This window comes from Simochromis diagramma, unplaced genomic scaffold (genome assembly GCF_900408965.1).
Source record: "Simochromis diagramma unplaced genomic scaffold, fSimDia1.1 OVJJ01000703.1, whole genome shotgun sequence".
NCBI lineage: Eukaryota > Metazoa > Chordata > Actinopteri > Cichliformes > Cichlidae > Simochromis > Simochromis diagramma.
The window spans coordinates 811,774-838,926 of record NW_024386914.1 but is presented as its reverse complement, the minus strand read 5'-3'; the positions used below and the strand labels follow the sequence as shown (position 1 = coordinate 838,926).

Genomic DNA, 27,153 nt, shown 5'->3' with positions numbered 1-27,153 from the left:
TTGTGTGTTTTCAAACTCTCAGATGGGCAGCATATCAGTCTTGGACTGTCTAACCTGCTGGAGCAGCACTGAATGACCACCACATGAGCATGTTCCTGCAACATTCAGCATCTGATCCTTCATCTGTGTGCTTCTGCTTTTGGTAAGTAGGTTACCCAACTCCAGTAACTCTAAAACACATGCCATCCATTTCTAAAGGCCTGGTTACTTCCTGTCAGTTACTTTAGAAACCATGTGGTCACCTGACCTAACACTGTTTCTTCTTCTTCCCCTTAATGTTCAGTGTCACATGTCAAACAGCTGGAGAGGAAAACTACACCAGTGTACTGGGATGTTTCGCACACAGTTCCAGATGCTGTTCCTTCATGGTGTCTCACCAGAGACAGCCCCGCCCACCTCAGGACCTCGCCATTGACCTATGATTAATGATGACAGCGAGCGGAACTAAGACTGTAAAAATCCACGACCCGAATGTTTCTTTCTAATATGAATGAATACTGGAGCCTCTTTCTGTGTTTGTCTGTTTTGGGTTTTTTTTTACCTCATTTGTTACTAACAAAGTTCACAAACTCACACAGTTTACATTCTGTATGTTTCCATCTTACCGCCACACTCTAACTGCATTTAAGAAAATAATCCTTAGAAATCGTCGTTTTTCTCTTTTGTAATTGATGATATTCAGTGATATCTGCGCTGCTTCCTTTTATTGCGTCACACATTGCTTTATGTTTTTCAGTGTCCAGTTATTTTTTACTGCTGTTTGAATTCTCTGTATGTTTGACCCTGTAGACTGTTTGATGGACTGCTTGTCTCTGTTTGTAACTGCCGCTGTTTTTTAATAAAGATTTGGATTTCTGACTCTTAAAACAGCCTCTGCGTGTCTCCCTTTGTGTCCTCTTCTCTGTGATGTGTTGCATGTGTCCAGATTCATTTTATTAACAGCTTTCCCACAGTGAGTTGCTCAGATTATTCACAGACATTTCAGAAGGATTCAGATTAAACAGTGATCTTACAGTCAGAATGATCCTGACAGAGTGCCACTGTAAATGATCTTCATGAGGTCAATTTTAAAGTTCAGTATTTCAAAGCAGGAGTTATGAAGAATCACTGCTGGCATTAGGACAATAAATGTACTTACAAAGTCAAAGTTTTTTAATTATGCTAGAATATTGGAAGACAATCAACTTTTAGTGTTTTCCGCATTAATTATTCTGAAATAGAGACGGTGACCCTCACTGTACAGAAGCACTAAACAACTGACAATCTAACAGACATCATTGGCCCGAGCCGTCTCAGTCACAGTGAGTCTGATCCTTTGCTGTGAGAGTCTGACAAGCATGTTTCTGGTCAGTTTGGAAGAAATAATATCACAATGTTGATCTTTTTTCCAATATTCCTTCTCTTTTACAACATAAACTGTGATCAAAGGTACTTATGTTCACAGCATGTATAATACTGACAGTCCAGGGCATTGTGGTCTGTTGAGTAGGGTTAGGGTTAGCATTCAGACATATGTAATCAATATAAACGTCTCTGACGTGGGCCACTGTCTGCAGTGTTGGGAAATCCATACCAGGCTGGAACGTAGTCAAGGTAGGTGAAGCTCCTGCAAAGATTTATTTTGTATTACAGTCAAAGTTGGATGTTCATTTTTGTCCTTTAAAAATGTTTGTGTATTTGAAAGCACTAACATTTAAGGATGACTTGGATCGTCTCCTTTAAAGGGGAGACAAGTGTATCCACTGATCCACGTCACTTTACCTGGATGATGACTCCTCCCCCCCTCACTCAGAAACACTCCTAATATAACCAAGCAAATAAATAATATTGAAGATTTACTTACATCATTACAAAAACAGCAAAAACATCTCCCTTTGATTCTATTTCTCCATTCCTGCTGAACATCAGGCAACAAATATCTCAATAAATCACAGTAAAATGTAAAGCACATGTTTTCTTTGTCTAACCTCTGCAGAGCCTCTGTCAAGAAAAACATATCTGTAAGCATAAAACAAATATACATTTCATAACACGTCACTGGACAAACCTCGGTCAGTTGATTTCCTCTGTGCAGTGCAGACGAACATCAGTCAGCAAGTCAAGGTGGTGAGATGGACTGGTGTCCTTTGTGACTCTGCTGGTTCTTCTGAGGAAACACCACCGTCTCTCCACACCGTCACCATCTGTGAGCACAAACTGCTGCTCTGCTCTGCCAGCATGTAGGAAATCACATATCACACACACAGGGGTGAAGAAACATCAGAGCTCAACTTTGGATACTTTAGATCTAAACAGATCAAAGTAGCTCTTAGTTTCAACAATCAGACAAACAATGATACCAAACTGATTCTGTATGAATACAATATGGTATTTTCAATACAGGTGTCAAATTAATTTATTAAAACTAATACAGATATATGTATATATTTTTTTTGATAAATTAGTTTGCTAAATTATAAGAATATATATTTTTTTTCATTTAACAATTGCAACTGAAAGAAATTAAATATTGAACAAAAATATATTGTCACATTCTGAGCATGCTCAGCACGCTGACAGACTTGAAGTTGCTACAGATTTTAAGAAGTGATAATTATAGGGAAGAAACTTCTCTTTTTCATCCGTTTAATCAAACATTTGATGCCTCAGCTGTCTCAGTCTATAGCGTTCTGCAACTACAACTAACCTGAGGCTTGGATTTGGCTGCAGGTGCCCCTGTACATCCTTCTCAGCACATGTGGGTACCATTTAATCCCACTTCTTCCTGAGCTTTGCTTCATCACAAGACCAAAGGTGGCATCCCGTGTCACGGTCTTATCATCATCCAGAAGAAACATTTGAAGAAACATCATGGAGAAGAAACATTTACGCGCCTCCTGGTTTTGTTTTCTGATCCTGCGAAAAGACTGAGGACAACAAAGCCCAGAGAACACGAGATACACAACATCCAACATTCAGACTCAACAGCCTCCATAAATGAAGAGCACCAGGTTGGTTCAGTTATAGTAGATATGAGCATACTTCACATTACTGGGTATGAATAATAATCAAGAGACAAACTTTGAAGATGCAGAGCATGATGTCCCATCAGACTGTAAACAAACATCCACCAGGCTTCTTTGTTGCCAAAATTGATGATTCTCCCATCAGGGATCAGTAGCGTGTATTAACCTGTGGTATAAGCAGCAGTCACTGAAATATTACTGTTTCAGATAAGAAATCTAGCACATAAAAGCCAGGGTGGGAGGGATCTCTGCAAACTGACTTACCTCTGCAACTGTGAAGCTCAACAAAAATCTGCCTCTCCAGTCACAGACAAACAAAAACTCCAGCTGGGAGATAGAAAACGCTGTCTGGGTCTTGCTGGATGTTGCTGGTCAGAGTCCCACATTAGCAGAGTGCTTCTTGGTCCCACTGACCCATGTGGACAGCGACTGTGGAGAACTGTTCTGGAAAACAGAGAAGAGAATTAAAATAACAAAAAGCCAAACAGGATTTCCACAAAGACTCTCTTGGAATCAGCAATCAAAAAAATCACTGGTTCATATTAAATATGAACAGGTTCCTTAAATGTACACAGTTCAGATCTGTTTTAATTTAATTTCCTTCACACAGCACATTCGTCCAGGCTGACAGGTAAACATAGAATTAATCTCAGGTAACATGACTCATAGTAGAGATTCAGTAAGAAAGATTGCAGGCTCTAATATTATTACCACACAATCCAAGGACACACCAACAGCTCAGATTTGTAGAACTATTTAAACAAATGTCTTCTGAATATTCAATTCATGTTCACAGTGGGAGGGGGGGGGGGGGGGGGGTGTCGTGGAATTTTTTAAATAAAGTCTGCAACACAGAAAGAGCTGTGATCAAGCTATTTATTACTGCGCCAACACACATCAAACATCACAGTTCAGTCATGTCAGCGCTGCCACAGAAGTGGTGCTCCTCCTCCTTTATGCATTCCAAGGAAGAGGAAGTTAAACTGATCACACCACACTTCATGTGTCTCGCTATGAAACCTAACGGATCAATGGTTAAGCTGTTTTGTGGCCTTATCAGCACCTGTAAAGGGAGTTGTTTTCTCAAACTGCTGACGCTGAAGTAAGTTCATCTAGTTTTAGAAACTTTCACTGAACAGTAACAGTGTCACAACTAAGCATATGCATAAGCACTTAAATACTTTAAATGAGAATAACAGAAAATTTCTATTACAGGAGCTAGAGCCTGTCCCAGTAGTCATAGGTAGAGCACACCTGGACAGGTCACCAGTCTGTCAGAGGACTAACACAGAGACAGACATCAGAGTAACAAATCTATTTAAAATTAATGTAAGTTTGCTGCAGCTGTATGTATGAACATGTGTTTCTGTGCTCACAGTCCACCTCTCAGGAACCTGCAGTTCACTTTTAGTCAACTTTAAACAGACCTCACAAAAGGCTGATGTGGCTGGATCAGTAGTCTGATTTAAGTACGACACCTTTGGCCAGGGATTAATCTGGTGCATCGCTTCACTGCAGTCTCACGTATTTTCCCCACACCTGAATAAAAAATACTGATATATACAAATAACAGCTTCAGCTGATGCAGCCTGACTCAATCCTAGATGTTCAGCACACAGAGACACAGAGGTGCCGTTTAAAGTTTAGTGATAACCTGAGTCACTGATCATTTACAGTATTACAGAGTCTGGCAGTCTTTGCATGATGTCCACGTCACTGTAAGTTTCTAGCTGACTCTCAGGTGTGACAGGTGTGTCAGCAGGAAAGAGTAATAATAGCCTGCATCCTGAGGTTTGTCATGCAGGATTAAAGGAGCCAGGCTTTGTTCACACAGCTAGGATTGTATTTTACACTGACCCTGGGTCAGTATAAGTATCATACAGTTTAAACGAAGCACTGAAACTTGCACATATTTATTACAGATGCACTGAAGCTAATCGAGATATTTGCTGTCAGTCTGTGGCTGCGATTAAACACTTTACTGGAAACTTTATTAACTAGTAACTTCATCAGTCATGACAGAAGCTAATATTTCTGTGCTAACATTGTTTAAACAGTAACAGCTTTACTAATATAAGCTAACGTTTACACCGTAACTTTAAGCTAGCACCATAAAGACGGTAAAACACGTAATAGTATCTACAAATGCATCTTAAAGCTGTTATATTAGCACTCGGTGTATTACTAAGATAACCACATTAACATTACTGACACTCGTTGACTTTTAATAGTCATTCTATAAATGCTGTCCGTTTAAATGGTCTTACCTGTACACACTGCATATCCACCGGATTCCAGCCAGAGTGGATTCTGGAGTCTTCCACGCTCCTGTTAGTGATCCTCCATCTGGATGGATGAGAACAACCTTCTGAACAATCTAGCAGGAGATGGCCCATATCTATGGGACTGATTTGTGCTAATAACGCCCATTGTATGGACTGATAAATAATGATAATAAAGTCACCCAGTAGCTAGCTGTGCCATTACCCAGCATACATCACTCCCTCCATAAATGCAATAAACGATACAAAAGTATCGTTCTACCTGTTTTTCAGGTAGTTGTTTACATTATATAATTTATTGTGTTCTGTATATATCACTACAATGTGATTTGGAAAATGTCTAAATATACCGACAACAGGCACTTACGCGGCAATCTCTTCAATCGGAGGACCCTTCACGTCAATTCCCGACGCGAGGGGGGTACCCTGCGCGTCCATAAGTGAAGCAGAGGGAGCCTGACCATGCGTCACACGTTTGACGAGTTGGGAGTGAGAACGTGTTGGACCTACGGTGAAGTGATCATATTAGCCAGTGAAAGAGTGACATTATTCCATTTTTACCTATAACAGTTGTGGCCGATCTGTGTTTAATTCTGGGTAACTCACTCTTACTGCTTAATCAGTCTCTCTGTAGCTACTCAGAGTTGTGTTGCTGGCATATGCGACGTGCTTCTGACAAAAATTGATTACTGTATTAATCTTTTGTTTATCTGTCAGCACAAGGAGTGAACTAAAGGAATTTTTGTTTGATACAATATCTCTGCCCTCAAATGTTCCAGCCTTGGGACTCTCCTCCATCTCTGCCATCTCTGTATCTTGGTGGCCTTGACGACTTTCTTGCCCCTGTGCACTTGTGTTTGCAGCCACGTGGTGATTAGAAAGCTGAGATTACGAACGGGACCGGGACAAGATGTTGGTCACTAGAAAAATCTCAGCAATCAAAATTCATAAGGAATTATTTCTAATTTTATTCCATTTAAGAAGACATAAATGTTATATGCTGAAAGGTTTCAAAAAACACCTGAAGCTCTCGGGGGCTTATTTCAGGTGTCTCTCTGTAAGAGGCTGATTCATCAGTGGGAGGTTCCCATCAGGTAGCTCCTCCAGCCCTCCTCTCTACCCCACTGGTTCCTGGTCCCTAAAAAGGTACCGTCTGAGCAGAAGCAGATGTGGATTAAAGTTGTTGTAATATGATGGCATTAACAGGACTCTAACAGTGTGAATACACAGTCATCCCAAAGATGAGGTGCAGTGAGGGTGACACAAAAACTTTCAGCACAAGGAGTGAACTAAAGGAATTTTTGTTTGATACAATATCTCTGGCCTCAAATGTTCCAGCCTTGGGACTCTCCTCCATCTCTGCCATCTCTGTATCTTGGTGGCCTTGACGACTTTCTTGCCCCTGTGCACTTGTGTTTGCAGCCACGTGGTGATTAGAAAGCTGAGATTACGAACGGGACCGGGACAAGATGTTGGTCACTAGAAAAATCTCAGCAATCAAAATTCATAAGGAACTATTTCTAATTTTATTCCATTTAAGAAGACATAAATGTTATATGCTGAAAGGTTTCAAAAAACACCTGAAACTCTCGGGGGCTTATTTCAGGTGTCTCTCTGTAAGAGGCTGATTCATCAGTGGGAGGTTCCCATCAGATAGCTCCTCCAGCCCTCCTCTCTACCTGGGTGTGGACAGCAGGAGGGATCCAAATAAAGAGAGACGGACGGCTCACAGAGACACCATCACCAGACAGCCTCCTTAGCAGCAGCCTCCACCCTCCTCATCCTCCAACAGAGCTCCAGAAGGTAAGACGAGCTGCACGAGTAGAACAATAAAGAGTCACTGACGGGCATCTCTGTGGCTTTAACAGGATAAATAACAGACAGACGAAGGAGTGGGCAAAACTCGCACACTGACTTTTAGAACTTTTAAATGCCGAGTCCTCCTTTTAAAGGATAAATTCAGGGTTTTCATTGTTTTTTTTGCTCATGATACGCATTCCTCCAGTCTTTTATTCATATTGTTATGTTTCTCTTCTTTGAAGTTTGGTGTTTAATGAGAAAATAAACTTAGATTCAGAGAGGAAATGTGCCAAGTGTTGATGCAAGGAGACAAATTTCACTGACAGCTGAAGGAGCATGGAGATGTTTAAATCGCACAGCGATGATTGTTCAGTTAGTCTGTTTCTGTGACATCATCAGAGTCATAATTTCAAACATTCTGCATGCTGGGATTTTCATAACCTTACAGATGATGTACAGTAATAACCCCAAGTGTTACCATTTGATGTTTGTGCTACTTTCTGTCCAATCACAGACGTCCAACTGTGTTTTTTTTTCTTTCAGGTCTTTGTCAGGCGATTGGTTCCCTCCAACATGCTGTGCCCACTGCTCTTCCTGTCTGCATTCATTGTACTGGCAGGTAAGCATGCACCGCAGCTACTTTAAAAGTATCCTTACTAGGGATGGGTACCGGTGTCCGGTGCCATGATAGCACCGGTTCTGACATAAACGGTAGTAACCAGACCGAAAAGCAGCGCACATTTCGGTGCTTTATTTTGGTGCTTTTTTTTTCCTGAGCTGTGATACACTTTAGATTCTAGCCAATCATTTTAAGTTTCCGAGGATAGTAGGCGGGTCCAGGTACGTACGTTCTTTTAGAGCAGAGCTACAGATTAAAAATGCCCAAGGCTAAGCGGTCAAAAGTCTGGCTGTACTTCACAGCAAAATATGCAAACTCAGCAGCCTGCAACAAGTGCTTTAAGGTGATACTGTGATACTGTCAAAGGAAGTAACACCTCGAATCTGATGAAACACCTGGCGATGCATAGCGTTTTTTTAAAAGCCGAGAAATGCTCCGTATTTGACGGCAGCAGCAGCCGTTCTGCTCTGCGTGAGTAGCTTAATGTTGTTCGTGTGTAATTTACGTTGAGTAGGTTAACCACGTTATTACATTAATGTAAGGTGAACCAGCAAACATCATCATAGCTACATGCGGCTGTCTTCTTGTTTGATGGCAGATACTCCCTTCACCCTGGCCAAAAAGGCTAAAATGACCAAAGAAAAAGTGGGAAACCTCACTCATGTCATTGCCTGGCCCTATTTGGTTCATAACAGACAGAAAGAACATTACCTTAAAAAGGTACAAGAGGTTTTTGGACAAAGTTTGTGTTTTTTCCATTGTTTAAGCACTGCTTCCAGCCAAGAGTGATACCATATATGCCCCATAGCTGCAGAAAAGGCTAACATTGTTGTCTTTTTACAAAAAAAACAGCTGAACATGAGAGGTTTTTGGACAAAGTTTGTGTTCTCCATTCTTTAAGCACCGGTTTGAGCACCGTTTAAGCTCCGGCACCGTTTCAAAAGTACTGATTTGGCACCGGTATCGGATAAAACCTAAACGATACCCATCCCTAATCCTTACTAGACTTGAGTATTTGGTGATTAGTATTCAGGAACTGATAATCAGAGACTGAGGAACAAAGACCAAATGACCTGAAGTGAGGAGGGACAGTGAAGGCCATTTGAAGTGCTGATAATCTGACAAACATGGACAGATTTTCCTGGGATCCTTGCTTTCATATCTTTATTTTAGAATAAACAATCATACAAACAAACAAGCATTTTTGAAGAGTTCAAGGGATGTAGATCTCTGTCATCCGCCCATCCATCAATCTGATGGTTCATTAATTACATTCAACACGACTCCCTGAACTCTTTCAAACGCCCTGTCTTGTCTTTTAGTTTCTATGTTTTTCTCGTGGAAGGTTTGGCGCGTTTGACAATGCTATGGTCTTTTTTGCATTGAAAACACTGAGCTTTACTAACATTTTGCTCACATTTAACATGTTTGTGTCCTTCAGGGTCCAAACACAGTAAATATAGTTTTGGGTCTATGTGGAAGAAATTATTTCCTGTTTTCTGTTCACATTCAATTTAACTCACTCATCTTAAACTTTTCACGTAATAACTGAACATTTCAAGTCCTGTTTTTTGTTAATATTGAGTTATTTTCGTGGCATTTTGAACTAATAAGACTCAGACAAATTATAACCCCTAGTCCTGATCCTAAACTTGAGTTACTAAATTGAAATTTAATGACAATAAACCAAAAGTGTAACTTGCAGATAACTGACAGCATTTTTTTCAGTGGCAGAAACAAGCTTCCATATTTACTGGATGCAGGAAGATAAAACTGTACCATGGGGAAAATATGGATCGCTACATACAAAAATAGCAGTCTGTGTGTGAAGAGAAAGGCACTGTAGAGAAATATATAGTACTAAAAGTTTATACTTCAAGCACTTCAGTTGTTAAACATTTTTCAGTTTTACTAAGGTCACCAATACAAATATCTGCTCTCTTTTAAAATAATATATTAATGCTTATAAAACAGAAAAGATGTGTTAAGAAATCTGCAGCCAGCCAGGAGAAAATCAGCAAATAAAGTTGAATCTTTTTTTTTCTTAACTGATACGCAGAGAAATACAAAAACATTAGATGTCATTTGAAAAGTTTAGACCCTCCTTACTCGCCATCAGACGCGTTACTGTAATCTGAATCCTTTTTTCAAGTATGAGTAAAGTAAGGGATTACTATTGCAAAAACGGTAATTAGATTACCGTTACTTTCCGGTAGTAACGCTGCGTTACTGCGTTACTAAAACCGTGATTTTTTTGCGAGAATGTCTCATGACAGTGACGTAAGCAAGTGCGACGTTAGTGACAACAGCTGTGTGCAGATCAACAATGGATCACATATCGATTGTGGGAGAGAGTACGAGCGTGCAGCGTTTAAAGCGTGGAAGTACTGACCTTACTTTGAGTTTGATTCCATAAAAAGTGACAAAAACATTAGCGTCCATCGTGCGTGGGAAGAAAACTTCTTTTTACAGCGAAAAAAAACCCTAAACTTCCAAGCAAGCACCGAGTGCGCTACGACATAATGGGAAACTCACAGAGAAACTCGCGGATTCTTCAACTGACGCTGCAGCACACCTGCACCAGGGCAGGCATCCGCCTACCGTAGTCCTGCTTCACAAGTGAAAATAGAGCAACAGGACCGCTGAGTCTTTGACTTTATTTATTTTCTGCTGTGTTTTACTTGCATCTATTTGAAAGACTGAGTGTAAACACAAAAGAATATTTTATTTTATGTGCTGGAATGTACAGAAAATAGGTTTAAATGTTAAACTAATTTCTTCAAGTCAGAGAATGTTGCATATAATTTAAGTTTTGCTTGATGCAAAAAGTTAAAAGATTAAAACTGATAAAACAAGTTTAAAAAAAGAGACAGATTATGATGGATTATGCAGAAAAAGTAGAATTGGGCTGAAAGATCTATCACTTTATCACCTATTCAGGTTGTAAATCGTGTTTTTAAAAAGTAACTAAGTAACTAAGTAATTAATTACTTTTGAAAATAAGTAATCAGTAAAGTAACGGCATTATTTTTTGGGGAGGTAATCAGTAATTAGTTACTTATTACTTTTTTCAAGTAACTTGACCAACACTGCTCGCCATACAGAGGTCCGAGGGATCTCCCAGAAATGGCCAAGGTCATTTCTGGAGAATAGGTGATTGATTTCATACCTGCTGATCTCTTACCCAGTGCAGGTTAGGTTTGCAGTATTAGTTACCATCATGATATGCCCCAGTCACACTTTCACAGGACAGGAAACCCAGCGTAAATAAGTTTGAATCCTGCTTCATAGTGGACCTCCAGTCTTTGCATTTGGAGTTTTTTCCCTGTCCATATCTGTCTGTTACTGGTTTTTCAGCTTCACCCTGATTATCTGTGAGTCCCTGTCATGTATTTCATACATTTTGTTTTACTTTGTTTTAGCCTCACTGGCACTCTGAATGTTATCAACTCATCATATTCAGATCAAAACAGCTCTCATTCTCTTTTCCAAACACTGCATAGCTGATCTATACGATGCAATATCTGAAGTTACAACATAGTAACCTTTCTGTACTTTAGTGTTTAGGCCTGTCGTGAGAGTACATGTTAATGTACTACCGTAACATAGGTAAGACTTCATAAGTCCCCATATATCCATCAACCCTATTTCTTTAGCAAAATAATTTGAATAGTTGTTTTACACCAGCTATGAGACTGATCATGACCTATCCGGCTGTCCATCGCTGCATCGAGTATGCTCTGCTATTACAAATGAGAGTGTAAAGTGAGTAAGTAATAAAAAAGTTGAGTCTACTATACCCATCCATATAAGTTCCCCAAGTTTAACTTGTAATCTACCCTCCTTTTCCAAGATTTTGGCAACTTGTACGAATACTTTGTTTCTACAAATGCGTGAATGTGAACCTTTGTTTGTCCTAACAGCTAACAGGCTGCAGCTCACACCTCTCACGTGTGTCTGTGTCTTCAGGTGCTCAGCAGACAATCAGTCAGCCTTCAGTGGTGGAGATCAGCTCATGTCCCATCTCATATTATGGACGGACGTACGGGAAGCTCTATGTGAGTAGGATGAAGCCTGATGTTTTAGAAGAGCTTTATGTGTTGTTGCTGTTTAATCTCCACCTGTAGCAGAGATGATGTTTGCAGACTGAGTGAAGAGTTCAGAGATCAGCGTCTTATTAATGTCCTCTGCAGTGATGCTGAGTATGTAACCATCACCTGATGCAGCTTCCTGAAGAAGAGCGAGAGCTCTGACTGAAACCTGAGCACCAAAAGTTCAGCTGTACATGACAGAAAAACCCACAAAATATTTTGCTATTTGATTTGTTGTGTCTCTGATTTTTACAGGTGAACTTCACAAAACGAGACATTGTGATGTGTTTTGACAAGTTTTACGACCCTGAGAATGAAGGCGACTGCATCGTGGGGAGCTCACCTGACAGAAGGAGAGCACATTTTAATATAGTTAAAGCAGATTCTGGTCTTGAACGTTGGGTTAAACATAAAACACAAACAATTCAGAACAGTTTGAGATGCAGTGTGCACATAACCATGCAGATCAGCAGTTCATTGGTGAGTCCTGCTCTGCATCACAAAGCCTGAAGGGTGTGCCTAAAATTTATAGTTTCAATCAACACTGAAAACAAACATAAAATGAAAAATGTTTCTTTTATTTTTTATTTTTTAAAGGGACATTGTAGACTAATTAACATGAGTATATCAGATGCAGCCGTACAGGCTAGTTTTCACCTGAAGGGTGAAGGAAAACCAAAGATGCAAAGGCATCTAAGCGTAGACAGGAGACAGGACCAACGCATGTGAATGGTAAAAGTAATGCATAATCATAACCAAACAAACTAAACATCAAATGCAACTATTAAAGATTGAAAACAGAAGCACTTTAAGACAATACAGACCATGAAAACAGAGACTTGCATGGATATCACTTCAGTATATGACAACATGTTGGATTATGATCGTGTTTGTTTAAAAATCACTTTTTCTGCTATTTTTGTTGCTAGCAGAAGGATTTGTCTGATGATTGGTTATATAATCACCTGATTTAAAAACTTGTGATGACTGTAGTTTTTATAGCATATGGAAACACTCCATTATGAAATTCAAAATGTTTTAGCAATGCAGCTCAACAGGCCCAATGTTAATGTTGTGAACCTGAGCTTTTCTAAACACTTTCAGATGAAACTTCTTCACAGTGACTGAATCTTTCCTGTTAACCTGTTTACAGATTAGCTTATACCTATTCAACTTTGGGACAGAAGCAGCTATGTTTTTGGAAGCAACTGGCGTTGGTTTAGTGGCGGTGAGTCTGTGTGTATATGAACAATAACACTTTGACGTAATATGTTAAATACTTTATATTTAATGCCAACATTTGTGTCTGTTTTCAGCTTGATGTCAGTTCTTTCTGCTCTGTGATTATAACATTAGCTGTGTTTGTTTCTGTTTAGCTCTATACTCGGGTCAGTGATGTCTTAATCAACAAAGTAGAGGTTAATAACATTGTTTTCAAGCAACAAAATGATACCATAGATATCAGTGGATGCAGACACTCAGGTTAGTGAATCTTAAACTCCTACCGTGACTTTGGGATTATGTAATTCTGAAAGATTTGATTGTTACTGTTTTATTTGCACTTACAGTTGGAAAACTGTTGAACTAAAGTGAAGCCTCTATCTCTTCCCAGATACTCTGTATAAACCTGGTACTGTGGTCAACTCTGACCCACAAATCTGCTCCAGTGTCACCTGTTCTGAGACTGCAACCCTCCAGACCTCTGGTTGTAGTCCATTGGAGCATTGTCAAGGCAACGGCATGTAAATATTTTCTCCTCATATTTTGTTACTAAAAGGTTATACAGTGAAATAACTTAAGAAATAGAGGGTCCCCTGGGGTAACCTTCTTTGGCAGCAACTCATGGTGATGTTTGTGGTTGGTTGCCTTTGTTAGCTGTGTGTTGGCCTCCACCTGCACTGTGACCGGCCCCACTATCATCGACGTCCACGGTCATATGAACTCCATCAAGGATCGCTGTGCGTACTCTCTGTTCTCGACTCCGTTACTCCCAGATTTCCTTGTTCTGGGGAACTTCAGGGACAGACGTCGTAAAGATGTGAGCTTTTTGGACAGTGTGACGCTGCGTGTGGACGGGCATGACATTCACCTGGAACAAGGTGGGAGAGTTCAGGTAAGCGACCTACAGCCACAATTCATGCGTCAGAGTGGAGTCTGATCCAAAGTCCTCCCTCATCCTCTGCTGAACTCAGTGGTTGTTGCTGTGAAATCAGCCTGTTTGTGTGTTTGACATGTTTCACTCAGTGTTTCCTCCACTTTGTCTCTGCTGTGATGCAGCTGGACGACTCCACGCTGACCCTCAGCAGCTCATCTCAGCTGGTTCATGGTGTGCAGCTCTCTAAGGACCAAACTGGAGTCACTGCCGAACTCACCAACCTCAACATTTCTGTCTTCTTTGATGGCGACACCGCACAGATCCACTTAGAAGGTACAGAAAATAAAGTTTAACTCATGTAATGTAAACTGTAAACTGTGCTGTTATTTATTCTTCTGTGCTCGTCCAGTTTGAATATTGATGCTGATCTGACTCATTCTGTCCTGAACCTCTGCAGGACCTGCTGATTCATCTGTGGAGGGTCTGTGTGGAAACTCCAGCAGGTCTCTGAGTGACCTGAGGCTCTCTGAGTACAGCTCCACCAGGTAAGACCTCATCACAAGCTCAGAGTCCCTCTGACTGCTGCTGCTGATGTTGCAGATATTCTGTTTGTATGAATGAGCCTGAACTTTGTTGTTTGTCGCCCCCTAGCTGTGAGATGCAGGACAGTGAGCCTGCTGACAGCACGATCGACTGCAACAGTGTGACTAAACGGTGAGCAGACTGATCCACAAGGCAGGATCTGTTTACCCTTTGACGTAATAAAAAACATGTGTGTTGATCTGTCTTGTAAATTACATGGTACATCACATGTGACTGTAGCATAGATGGAAGATAAACACAACTGATTACAGATTATTATTTTATTGTCTTCAATTTTGTTTCTCTATCTGTGGTACAGCTGTAATCTCCTGAAGGAGGCACCCTTCTCCTCCTGTAACACTGACATTGACCCAGAGCCCTACATAACCGCCTGCACCAACACTTTGTGTAAATATCCTGCAGTGGATGGACTCAACTGTCAGTTCCTGAAGGCCTACACCAGAGCCTGCAGTCTACACAACCACGCTCTGGATGGCTGGACATCAAAGACCGGCTGCTGTAAGATGTTAATAAGACCTTAATAAGACGTCAGATTGTCACTGATTTCTAGAATCGATTCAATTCTGATTTGATTCGATTTGATTTGAATCGGGGAAATTTGGCCTCAGACAGTCAGAAATATTATAATTCAGATCATGCATCGGTACATTACTATATTTTTATATCTATAAAAAGAAAGCTGACACTTGCGAGACTTTATCAAAGGTGTAAGCATCACAGCAGATACCTTTGTGTCAAAGTAACTGAGGATAAAACACAGAAAAACATGAAGGTGATTTTCCTGGCCTGAGATTTTATAAAAATATTCTGTAGTAGATCAAAAACGAAAGAAACCCATTAATCAGCATATGAACATTACCTGATGCTGCTGAAGTGAAGCAGAGCAAAGTTACAGAGGTTTTATTAGAGACACAGCTAAACGTTTTGCAATTTTGCACAATTTTAAAAAGTTTAAATTTGTTCAGTAGCCTATTGAACAGCAGAAATTAGGTTTTCTTTTCGGAAGTAAGTAAAAGGAAAAAAACAGCGGCCAACAGTGCTGTAAACAATGGTAGACTTGTGTGCAAGCGAATAATGAAGAAAACAGATTTTTAGACTGGAAACTTGTTAGCAGAGACGGGTCTTCCAGCAGAATCTGCATGAATATTGAAGATACTTATTATCTAGACGGAGGAATAATCACACGTGGGGCATCGGCTTTTATCGGAACATTCACACCAAAAGGTGACTTTGTTTATTGAACTCTCGCATATACTCCGCAGCATAACAGGAAGCATCCTTTCAAAATAAAATCACAACAGATGACAATGAGGGCATACCTATTAACTAGCTCAACAAAACTGTTCTTGAAGTAGACTGAGAGAGAGAGAGAGAGAGAGAGAGCTGTGCATGAAGTGTGATTGTATCGTGGTGGAAGCAAAACAGCAAAAGTAAGAGGAAATTCACGTCAATGTTTATCAAATGTGAAGCGTAGTTTGCTGCTTCTTTTGCGGCTGGTTCAGTGAAAACCTGCAGCTTCGGAATCTAGCGCAAAAAATACGTACACACAAAGCGTGGACCCGCCGAAACATCAGAATCAGCGAGCTGTCGACTTTCAGCCCCAGTCCGTGCCGTCGGGTGAGAAAGGCAACATCTCACTGATTCTGATCCTGATCCGCGGGTCCGTGCTTTGTGTTTACGTCTTTGTGCAGAATCCATGTACCTGCTCTCATTTACTGTTTTAGCTGTTTGGTGGTTGTTGAAATTTTGTGAGGTTTAACCTGAGATTCTGGCTTTTCGGGCAAATTAAAATTTAGATTAAAAAATCGATTCAGGATTTTAATGAATTGATATCACGTTATCCAAGCTAGAATCGATTTTAATCGATAAATCACTAATCAAAACCCACCCCTATTAATAAGCTCTCCTTTGTTAAAGAACTGAACTGTGGATTTTTAGAGCTCCTATGTTTTCAGGATAATAGATCAGTGTGTTCCTCTGTAGCCTCTGAGGCCTTCTGTCAGGACAGGACCTGCAGCGATCACGAGTTCTGTGGTGAGAAGACGGTCAGTGGTGACACTCGCTGCTTTTGTCGGGCCATTTTTGCCTCCAAGTACCAAGCAAACAACTCTTTGGGTACGACAGCTGTGACATCACCATGACAACAGGGCTGAATAATGGAGGAAAACTTCTAACTGTGATTTTTCTGACTGATATTGTGACGTTCAGGTGATGCAACGGTCTGCAAGGAGAACTCTGCTTCACTAACTCTGGTCGGTTGTCTCCTGGAGGACAAAGACATCAATTACTCTGCTTTACAGCTCAACGACCCGACCTGCAGGGGTCGGGTGGACAAGCTCACCCACATGGTGACCTTCAGCTTCAACAGCAACAACAGATGTGGGACGGTGGTCACGGTGGGTTTCATTTCCTGCTGTTTAAGCTTTGATCTCTGCGAATTCTAAAATTTTTGGTCATCTGAAGTTTATACCAGTCAGTCAACATCTTAAACAGTATCAGATGTTAAAGATGAAACAATGAAGAACTTGCTTAGTATCTGATTATGTGACCCTGCAGACCAACAACAGCTACGTCATCTATAAGAACACCATCAAGAGCCAGAATCACTCTTCTGACGTCATCACTCGCAAAGACCAAGTCCAGATCGACTTCTCCTGTGTTTACAGTCAGCCGAACATCCAGACTGCAACCTTCAGAATCAGAGACTGGTTTGTAGTGGCTGCTAGGTATTGTTTGAATATTTGTTAAAATGTGGGCATTGCTAACAGTGCAAGTATTTTAAGATGTTGGGATTAGGGCTGCTCGATTATGGCAAAAATGATAATCACGATTATTTTCACTGAAATTGAGATCTCGATTATTTAACGATATTTATTTAACCCTTTAAGACCTACTATAGAACCAAGTCCGCCAGAGCTTATATTATTTTTTTACATGTTGTAGTGCCATTTGTGGGAGCATTTCAAGTTGCTATACAACTATTATAGCCCATATTTTAATAATATGTATGCATTAAATCCATATTAACCACATAAATTGCAAAAAAGTGCAATAAACTACAAAAAAATTGAAAATCGTTTTTGGTTTTTTTACATATATTTCTACTTGGAGAAATTTAAGAGGCTTATCCCTCAAAACTTTAAATACAAAAAAGTTGCAAAAAATAGTTTACAACAACAGGAAATTTATTTTGAGTGTCTTCATAGTTTTATTTTGGAGATACACCAACTTTTATATACTGCAGGAAAAACGAAAAAACAATCCTATGATGCAAATTTGCAAAGAAAACAGCAGGTGCATCAAAATAAACTATTTCCAGCAGTGCAATTCGAGTTCTAAGCATCCCAGAAACTATTCAGAAAAGTCAAACATGACCAGTATAGGCTTTTAAGGCCTACAAGTAAAAAAAACTACATTTCCGCGAAAATGACGTCATTTCCAGTTTCGGGCAGGAAATGACGGACATGCGATAGTTCACGCTGACGTCTGTTTCAATGTGGGAAGTGTTACGAACAGCTGATCGGATCGGCAAAGTGTGTTTCTGGAATATTATGTTTTTGTTCCTGCAAGAGTTTTTTATGCAATTTTTGCAAAGCTTTATGTGGAAGGAAACCGTGACCGAGGACAAGCTGATGGCATAAGATGTAAGTACAACTCCTCTGGTTTCATATGCAAAAAAAACTTATTGCGCTAGCTTACACGGCTCAGGGTTCTTCAGGGATTTAAAAATAGTTACACAAAACGGAGCATGCAGCTCTGACCGGCTTTAAAGGGTTAACAATGACTTTAAAAAATAATATAAAATAGGTGTTGCGGATAAATGAGGGAGGGGCTAATAATCGGCTCAGTCACTTTTAATGATCGTTGAAAGCCCAGATCGTAATCGTGATTAAAATTCGATTAATTGAGCAGCCCTAGTTGGGATTGTTGTTAACAACAGTGTAAATGTGTGCATTCCGCAGGTCCGTTGCACAGCGCATCACATCTGGAGCTTGGAATTACACTCTGACTATCAAGGCCTACACTGATGCCGACCGCACACAACTTGTGGGGTGGAACAGTGAATTGCAGTTGAACGAGAAAATCTGGATGGTGTTGAAGACCGATGGCTTGGATGGAAGCATGGTCAGTGTGGTGACCGACTCCTGCTGGGCAACTGACAAGGCACCACCCACCAGCAGTCCAAGACATGATCTGATCATTAACGGGTGAGAGAAACGCAGAGGTGGTGGTTGCTCGCTGCTGCTCAGAGATTAATTCAACTCCTTTTGATCACTATTATGGACTCCTGAACAAAGTTTATTTTCCTGCTTATGAACAGCTGTGCAAACCCTGCTGACCCGACGGTGCAGGTGAAGGAAAACGGACTGGCAACCTCCACTTACTTCTCCTTCAACATGTTCCGGTTCACTGGGGGCTCTAGTGACATCTTCCTTCACTGCCAACTCCACCTGTGTCCCAAACAGGGGAACAACTGCATCCCGGTACGCAAATGTTCATAGAAAGATATACCAAATCTGGCCATCTTTTCTGATTTCATGAGACATTGCTCTGCACATAGACATTTCTCTTCAGTGTGCAAATGTTCAGGCACTGAAGCGCATTATTTACTGTTCCTTATCCATAGTGTCTTTTGCTATTGATGTCCAAATAGCTTCTAGATGTCCACAGAGAATTGGTTTGCATAAAACTTTAGCGAGCTGTCTTTGAATACATTAAATCTCAAATCTGCTCAACAGAACTGAAGTCTGACCTTTCGCTTCGCCATTTCATCAGGTCCAGAACTTCACATTCTTTTTTCTTGGTCAAATAGTGTCTGCACAGCTTTGACTTATGATTGGGGTCAATGTCTTGTTGGTATATGAACCCACGACTAATCAGCTCCGGTCCAGAAGAGACTCCATAATGCACTAAAATGTTGTGGTAGACTTTCTTGTCCATGACACCATAGATTTTTTTCCTAATTTGCCCGAGCTGTTAGATATGGGTGCAGTGCATCAAGCATTAACCCTTTAAAGCCGGTCGGAGCGGCAACGCTCCGTTTTGCGTAACTATTTTTAAATCCCTGTAGAACCGGAACCATGTAAGCTAGCACAATAATTTTGTTTTGCATATGAAACCGGAGGGGTTGTACTTACATCTTATGCCATCAGCTTGTCCTAGGTCACGGTTTCCTTCCACATATAGCTTTGCAAAAATTGCATAAAAAGTGCTTGCAGGAACAAAAACATAATATTCCAGAAACACACTTTGCCGATCCGATCAGCTGTTCGTAACACTTCCTACATTGAAATAGACGTCAGCGCGAACGATCGCATGTCCGCCATTACCTGCCCGAAACCGGAAGTGACGTCATTTTCGCGGAAAATGTAGTTTTTTACTTGTAGGCCTTAAAAGCCTATACTGGTGTTTTTAAAAGTCATGTTTGACTTTATGCTTTTCTGAATAGTTTCTGGGATGCTTAGAACTCAAATTGCACTGCTTTAAATAGTTTATTTTGATGCACATGCTGTTTTCTTTGCAAATTTGCATTATAGGATTGTTTTTCAATTTTTCTGCAGTATATAAAAATAGGTGTAACTCAAAAATAAAACTATGAAGACACTCAAATTAAATTTCCTGTTGTTGTAAACTATTTTTGCAACTTTTTTGTATTTAAAGTTTTGAGGGATAAACCTCTTAAATTTCTCTAATTAGAAATATATGTAAAAAAACAAAACAAAAACGATGTTCAATTTTTCTGTAGTTTATTGCACTTTTTTGCAATTTATGTGGTTAATATGGATTTAATGCATAAATATTATTAAAATTTGGGCTATAACAGTTGTATTGATGTATAGCAACTTGAAATGCTCCCAAAAATGGCACTACAGCATGTTAAAATCTAAAGTAAGCTTTGGCGGACTTGGTTCTATGGTAGGTCTTAAAGGGTTAAAAGGTTCTTCAGCTTTTGAAAATGCTGTTTCTGATGCTGTTCATTGTTATCACCGGAATTCATCATTTTTAAAAGATGAATCGACCCATATATAATAGATGCTGACTTTCAGAGACTACTATCATCAGATTCAATAAAAATGTTATAATTGGAGGGTTTTGACACAAAAGATCAAATGTTTGCTGTCAGTGGCTTCAGTCCTAAATGAATGGATCACTCTTGGTTTTGTAAAGCCTGGACTTTGTCTTTAACTTCCAGACGTGTAAGACAGCTGCTCGGGTGCGCAGATCTGCCAGTTTGACATATGAACCTGAAGCTCCAGCCTTCATCAGCGTGTCCTGGACTTATTAGGTAAGGTACAATTGGCTTTTGTGATTTACCATCATATATGTTATGTGGTGATTGCTGAAGAGAACAGTGAATTTTAAGTAAGAAATTCAGAAAGAGGAAAAATGCCTGAGGAAACCTCACTGGTGGAGGTGGAAAGAGACATTACAGATATGTTAGCAATTTTTACTGGAGTTAAGTTTTCTGCCCACCTAAACTGATGGGTTTGTATTTCCAACTTTGCCTGATAAGCTGTTGAGTGAATAAAATGTCCTAGTTTATACAGTGGTTCAAAAAGGTGTTTCCCCCCCCTTCCTGATTTGCTATTTCCTTTGTAGATTTGTCACACTTAAATGTTTCAGATCATCAAAAGAATTTAAATATTAGATAAAGATAACACAAGTAAACACAAAATGCAGTTTCTAAATGAAGGTGTTTATTTTTAAGAGGAAAAAACCTACATGGCCCTGTGTGAAAAAGTGATCGCTCCCTTAAACCTTATAACTGGTTGGGCCAAACTTAGCAACAACAGCTGAAACGAAGCGTTTACCATAAATGGCAGTCTGTCTTGTACAGTGCTGTGAATGAATTTCGGCCCGCTCATTTTTGCAGAATTGTTGTAATTTAGCCACATTGGAGGATTTTCAAGCCTAAACCACCTTTTTGAGGTCATGCTACAGCATCTCAATCAGATTCAGGTCAGGAATTTGACTTTGGCCACTCCAAAGTTTTCATTTTGTTTTTCCTAAGCCATTGAAGTGGACTTGCTGTTGTGCTTTGGATGATTGTCCTCCTGCAGAACCCAAGTAAGAATATACGGCCATCTGTTCGTGATCTCAGCTTGAGGTCAAGAATCGTTCTTTTGTGACCTCCTGGATGAGTTGCTGATGCACTCTTGCAGTAATTTTGGTAGGCTGGCCTGTGAAAGTTCATCACTGTTTTGTCCATATGTGGATAATGGCTCTCACCGTGGTTCACTGAAGTCCCAAAACCTTAGAAATGGCCTTCTAACCCTTTCCAGACTGAGAGATGTCACCTACTTTGTTTATCAGCCGTTTCTTTGGATCGTGGTATGTTGTTTTGCTTTTTGAGATCTCTTAGCTTGCTTCAGTTTGTTAGAAAATTTCTATTTAATTACAAATACTTTTTCATACAGGGCCATGTTATCTTTGTCTAATATTTAAATTTGTTTGATGATCTGAAACACTTAAGAGTGACAAATACACAAAAAATAGGAAATTAGGAAGGGGGCAAACACTTTTTCACACCACTGTACGTCACCTGACAGTCCAGCATCAGGGCAGAGGTCATCCTCAAACACAGATGATTCCAACAGAAGAACTGGGATATGATTTGTGAAAAGGAGCCAAGGTCTGTGACAGAAAGAACAGCAGTCACAGTTTACTCTGGTTGTCTTCTCAGGTGGTTTCCACGGTGACTTGTATGGACTGACTGACCAACCGAGTGCTGACCTAATGTGACAGTGTTCGCAGAGACAAGAGACATGCTGCTTTTATCCATCTCCTTTATACTTGTATTATTTCTGCTAAACGATGGAAAAATAAAGCGTGTGGTAACCAGTCTGTGTTTTTCCAGAATTTCATTACTTCTACTTTTTGGCTCTGAAACTGTTCAGCTTGAACTCCAGTCTTTTCAGCTTTAATGAATATTTCCTGCAATACATTCAGAGGCTTTGAAAAGCTGACGGGTTTAGAAAAATGAAAAGATGTGCACTAATATTATTGTTACAGACACCACCCATTCATTCCACATTTAAACATACAGTTGTGGTCAGAAGTTTATATACACTCATCATGAATGTCATGGTAATTAGTTTTTTTTAAATAATTTATTGGAACTGACCTTTTTCGATGGTGGAATGATGGTATACCATACATCTTTAATTACTTTAAAAAATAAGAGCTGGGTGCTCAAGTTTGAATTTATTTGGAATTTTCTCTAATTCACACAGGGTCGAAAACTATGCATAAAGACTTAAATATATACTTACATCCTCACTAGTATTTGGTTAAATGTCTCAGAAGGTTTGACCTCAACCAAACACTTTTGGTATCCACCAACAAGCTTCTGGCATAATTCAGGCTGGATAATTGACCATTCATCATGGCAGAATTGGTAGAGTTTATTTCAATTGGTTAGTTTCCTCGCAAAGACCTGGCTTAGCTAATGTGAGCTAATGTGCTTTATCCATTTGAATCGAGTTTTCGTTTGTGTTTGGGATCGTTGTCAAGTAAAAAAAAAAAAGGAGAGTCCTGTATTATTGCATCCACATTGTGTAATGTACCAGTAGCAATAGTGTAAAAACAGCCCCAGAGCATGACGCTACCACCATGCTTGACGGCTGCTGCAGTGCTACTCCTCCAAACACACCACCTGTCATTTTGGCCAAATAGTTCAACCTTTGTCTAATAATAATAATAATGGATTGTATTTATATAGCGCTTTTCGACACCCTCATAGCGCTTTACAATTCCACTATTCATTCACTCACACACTGGTGGAGGCAAGCTACAGTTGTAGCCACAGCTGCCCTGGGGCAGACTGACAGAAGTGAGACTGCCATATCACGCCATCAGCCCCTCTGGCCAACACCAGTAGGCAGTAGGTAAAGTGTCTTGTCCATCGAACCGGCAACCTTCCGGTTACATAGATGAGCTTCCCAACCCGCCGCCCCGGTCGTCTAGTCTCATCATAAAGATGTTCTGCAGAATGCATTTGGCTTGTCCATATGGGCAGCTACAAATTTCAGTGGAGTTTGAAGGTGTTATTTTTGGAGTAGGAGTTTGTTTCTTGGTCAGCACCCTCTCATTCCGTGGCAATTTAAAACTGACTTTGCTATCGACGTTGATGCTGGTGTTCCAGAAATTTCCTGTTCATGGCAGGCTTGAGCCTGGGGGATCCCTGAACATCCTGACCAATTTCCTCTCATCTGATAGTGACAGTTTGGCTCTTCTTTCAGTCCTTAGCAATGAGACATCCAAATAACTTGTAGTTAGATGAAACTGCTTGAACTGATAATCTTGGAATCTGCAGTTGGTTAGAAATGGCTCCAACAGACCTTCCCAACTCATGTTAATCTACAGTTCTCCTTCTTATATCTTCACTTAGGCTTTCCCATTACAAGCATTGGTCAATCCAGTGAGGGCTGTTTAACAAATTATTTTTATCCGGGCAAAGAGAAACTACCATTTGCAGCCCACAAGTTTTTTCTCTTTTATTTTCAGGTGCTTACTTTACCATGTAAGAACGATGTAGAACCTTCAGCGTCAAGATGTGTGAATAGATATTATATAGAACACACAGGGAGAAGTTTTAACACTGATGTCCCTCTTCTAGCCAACATGCAGGACAGTTTATATGGCCAAAATATCTTTTTGTAGCAGGCTGTAAATATCTTTATTTCTGTTGTAAAGTTTGACATTTTGCGTCTGTGGGAACTGACTCGCTTTTGGTCACTTTTAGAACCAGTCTGAAGTGGATATTAGAGAAACTGCAGTGTTCAGTGCTTTAACATTAGCTTTATTTGTTAGCCCCAGAGGTTGATTTTGCATAATGCAGCTTGGCATGCTGCAATATTAACATACACCAGGTTACTGACAACCCTTTTTCGAGCTACCAAATGGAAAAATGGGAAAGCCAAAACGGATAAGACTACATCTAAAACACAATATCCTCTTTAGCATGAGACAAAACAAAACTCAACTCTGACCTTCCCCTTGGTCTCAATGGGTTGGCCAATTATCCAGAACATAAATCTATTGGAATTTTAAGATCAGAGCCATACCACTAGAAAACAAACATCTACTCAAACTGGCATATGGATACTATGAAACATGCATTTCTACAACAGTCTGATTCTAAACTACCTGAATCTGATGTAAACCCGTTCCTATTGATAGAAAATCTCTTAAGACATTTACTGTGGGAGGTCCCAAAGAAATCCAAGATGACAATAATCATTCAGAGAATTCTACAAAATAAGACAAAAAACTATTTCCATATAAAAATATAAAAACAAAGATAAGAAAAGTCAACATAAACTTAAATTATTAACTTAATATCATGTTTACATTACATAACTGACAAATTACAAACTGCAAACTTCAAAAAAAAATTACTAAAACTTTAATAAGATGATTAAATCAGTTCCAAGGAATCCTGGGAATTATTGTAGTTCATTGCTCTGATTGGTGACTTTGAAAAGTAATCAGTATCAGCTAATGTGTCACCAATCAGAACTGAGGATGAGTGGATGCCCCACCGTTTTAGTGCTGCTCTTCAAACGAGCCATAGAGATTGAAAATGTGACGTCATGCAAGGGTAAAACCGCAAAGGATTCTGGGAATTCGTGGCAAGAGGTACTAGCGCACGCAGGCTTTCAATTGAAATCAGTTACACAGCGATAAAAAGAAACACAAAAAATGGAAAGAAGCTGTTGTATTATTAACTGCAATAGCCGGTCGCATGACAGCCACGGGAAGCCGACGGGTAAAGCAGATAAAACAGGTTTTTTGTTTTTTTGTATCACTAATTGCCCAGTACGATTACAGCATACAATATTATTGTCACTGCTACATTTCTGTAATCCGTACCAGAAATTATTTCCACTACTAATTAATTACTAGGGGTGCAACGATATTCGTATCGATATTGAACCGTTCGATACAGTGCTTTCGGTTCGGTACGCATATGTATCGAACAATACAACATTTGTAATTTATTTTATCAATTTTCCTTCTGACGATGCTGTCTGTGTTGAGCGCTCAGTGAATCTGTGTTCGACTACTCCGCCTAGGCTGCACTGTCGAGCGCAGATCCACTGAGCGCTCAACACAGACAGCATAGTCAGAAGGAAGAGCGCAGGGCAAGCTAGCGAGACAGAAGTTAAGCTCTACTTGCAACATTCAGATCTGGCGTTTGGAATTATTTTGGTTTTCATGTGACGTATGACCGTGAAGGTAAGCGAGTCATGGACTAAAGTAAAACAGTATGTTGGATGTGCCATGCAATGCTCAATTACATTGGTGTGAACTAGTGTGTTAGCGCAGTTAGCTCGTTAACGTGTTTGCCGTGTAGCCCCATGCACGGAGCGATCGGCGGTAGCTCGTTAACGGAGATTTGCCGTGTTGTGGCGTTAAGGTCATTTCAACGAGATTAACCTGAAAGCACTAGTGGGAACACAACGAATATGACTGCACATTTACGCCGACATCATCCTAGTGCAAAGACAAAAACAACAAGCATGCTACTAACTTTAGCCGAGTCATTTAGACAGCTGTTAGCACATGATTCTCCTTATGCTGCTGAGAATATAGCCCAGAAGAAGCGGATAGTATAGCTTTTATTTTGGAAAGAGCCATTTCTCTGTAATAAACTCTCTTTTCCAAAGATGAGTGATTCCTCAATCAGATACAGGGCTTGCAATATCGCTAGCCCGACGTCCCGGAGCTAGCGATTTTTTCAGTCGGGCTACCAAAATCTATCTCTTCCCTGCCCGTCGGGCTATTGTAGGAAAAATATATGTCAATGCTTTTGCATTCTTTCAGAAATGTAGCTGGGTAATTATGTCATTGGCATCGGTGAGCCACTGTCAATATGTGACATATTGAAGTCGCGTTTGAATTTGCGCTTGTTTTTTTGCTTTCACTTTGCAATCGTGCGAACTGTGTATAGAGAGCGACAGCACTGATCTGTGAGTGATGATAATTTGTGCACCAATTCCTCTGACATCGTCTTATTAATCGTTAGCTTACTATGCAAACATGACAAGTGAAATCTCCCGCAGCAAGCTTAAACATGTGAGAGGTTGATCGCGCAGAGAATCGCTGAGCTTATGTGAGTGAGCGTGTAAAAGCATTTCAGTTCTGCTGAGCCAAATAAGACAGGTCAGGGTGAAGAAGTGACAGCCAAAGAAAAGCTTGCCACAAAACGGAGAAGTTATGACAAATCAGACTATAAGGCAAAAAGAAAGTGCAGCTTTATGGTTTCATGGACAAAAGAATTTCTGTGGCTGCAATATGATGAGCTAAATAACCAGGGCTGCACATAAGTGGTCCGCAGGTGCGCATTCGCTGTCAAAATAAAAAACATGCACAAGGGTTAGGGTTAAATTTAAAAACTGTACTTTTGAGTTAAAATATATATTTATAATTTTAATAAATGACAAATTAAAAAGGCATGAACATTTTTTTTGTATCGAAAAAATATCGAACCGTGACACCAAAGTATCGAACCGAACCGAACCGTGAATTTTGTGTATCGTTGCACCCCTATTAATTACCATTGAGCTTAAAGGTCCTATTAATAAACGGTTAACGAATGTGTATTTATGAAGACGATTTGTGAGACTGGTAAACTTACCTTTGTTTGTACGAT

General features: G+C 40.0%; 1 protein-coding gene and 1 long non-coding RNA gene across 5 annotated transcripts in view; one reads left to right on the top strand and one right to left on the bottom strand.

Annotated features, from left to right (window-relative positions):
- Positions 1-22,340, top strand: part of LOC120736325 (alpha-tectorin-like) — a 25,756-nt gene extending 3,416 nt beyond the window's left edge. The window contains exons 1-19 of one of the 3 annotated variants that reach the window (XM_040036357.1): positions 7,039-7,084; positions 7,628-7,706; positions 11,676-11,764; positions 12,053-12,277; positions 12,951-13,025; positions 13,174-13,279; positions 13,410-13,539; positions 13,673-13,910; positions 14,075-14,225; positions 14,350-14,437; positions 14,544-14,606; positions 14,794-14,993; positions 16,479-16,610; positions 16,704-16,891; positions 17,052-17,203; positions 18,458-18,703; positions 18,817-18,979; positions 20,689-20,781; positions 22,180-22,340. In XM_040036357.1, the coding sequence (XP_039892291.1) occupies positions 7,661-7,706; positions 11,676-11,764; positions 12,053-12,277; positions 12,951-13,025; positions 13,174-13,279; positions 13,410-13,539; positions 13,673-13,910; positions 14,075-14,225; positions 14,350-14,437; positions 14,544-14,606; positions 14,794-14,993; positions 16,479-16,610; positions 16,704-16,891; positions 17,052-17,203; positions 18,458-18,703; positions 18,817-18,979; positions 20,689-20,781 (2,385 nt within the window). In that variant the 5' untranslated portion in view covers positions 7,039-7,084; positions 7,628-7,660 and the 3' untranslated portion in view covers positions 22,180-22,340. Of the gene's footprint in view, positions 1-7,038; positions 7,091-7,627; positions 7,707-11,675; positions 11,765-12,052; positions 12,278-12,950; positions 13,026-13,173; positions 13,280-13,409; positions 13,540-13,672; positions 13,911-14,074; positions 14,226-14,349; positions 14,438-14,543; positions 14,607-14,793; positions 14,994-16,478; positions 16,611-16,703; positions 16,892-17,051; positions 17,204-18,457; positions 18,704-18,816; positions 18,980-20,688; positions 20,782-22,179 lie in introns of those variants that run through there. The other 2 variants (XM_040036356.1, XM_040036358.1) reach the window with 2 other exon arrangements.
- Positions 1,614-5,334, bottom strand: LOC120736327. 2 transcript variants are annotated; one of them, XR_005696470.1, is made up of 5 exons: positions 5,273-5,334; positions 3,270-3,449; positions 2,687-3,171; positions 2,048-2,209; positions 1,614-1,800 (listed from the first exon to the last, which is right to left on the bottom strand). It is a non-coding gene; the product is annotated as an uncharacterized LOC120736327 (long non-coding RNA). The 2 variants fall into 2 exon arrangements; XR_005696469.1 differs by having other exon boundaries at positions 2,687-3,449.
- Positions 22,341-27,153: the final 4,813 nt, after the last annotated feature.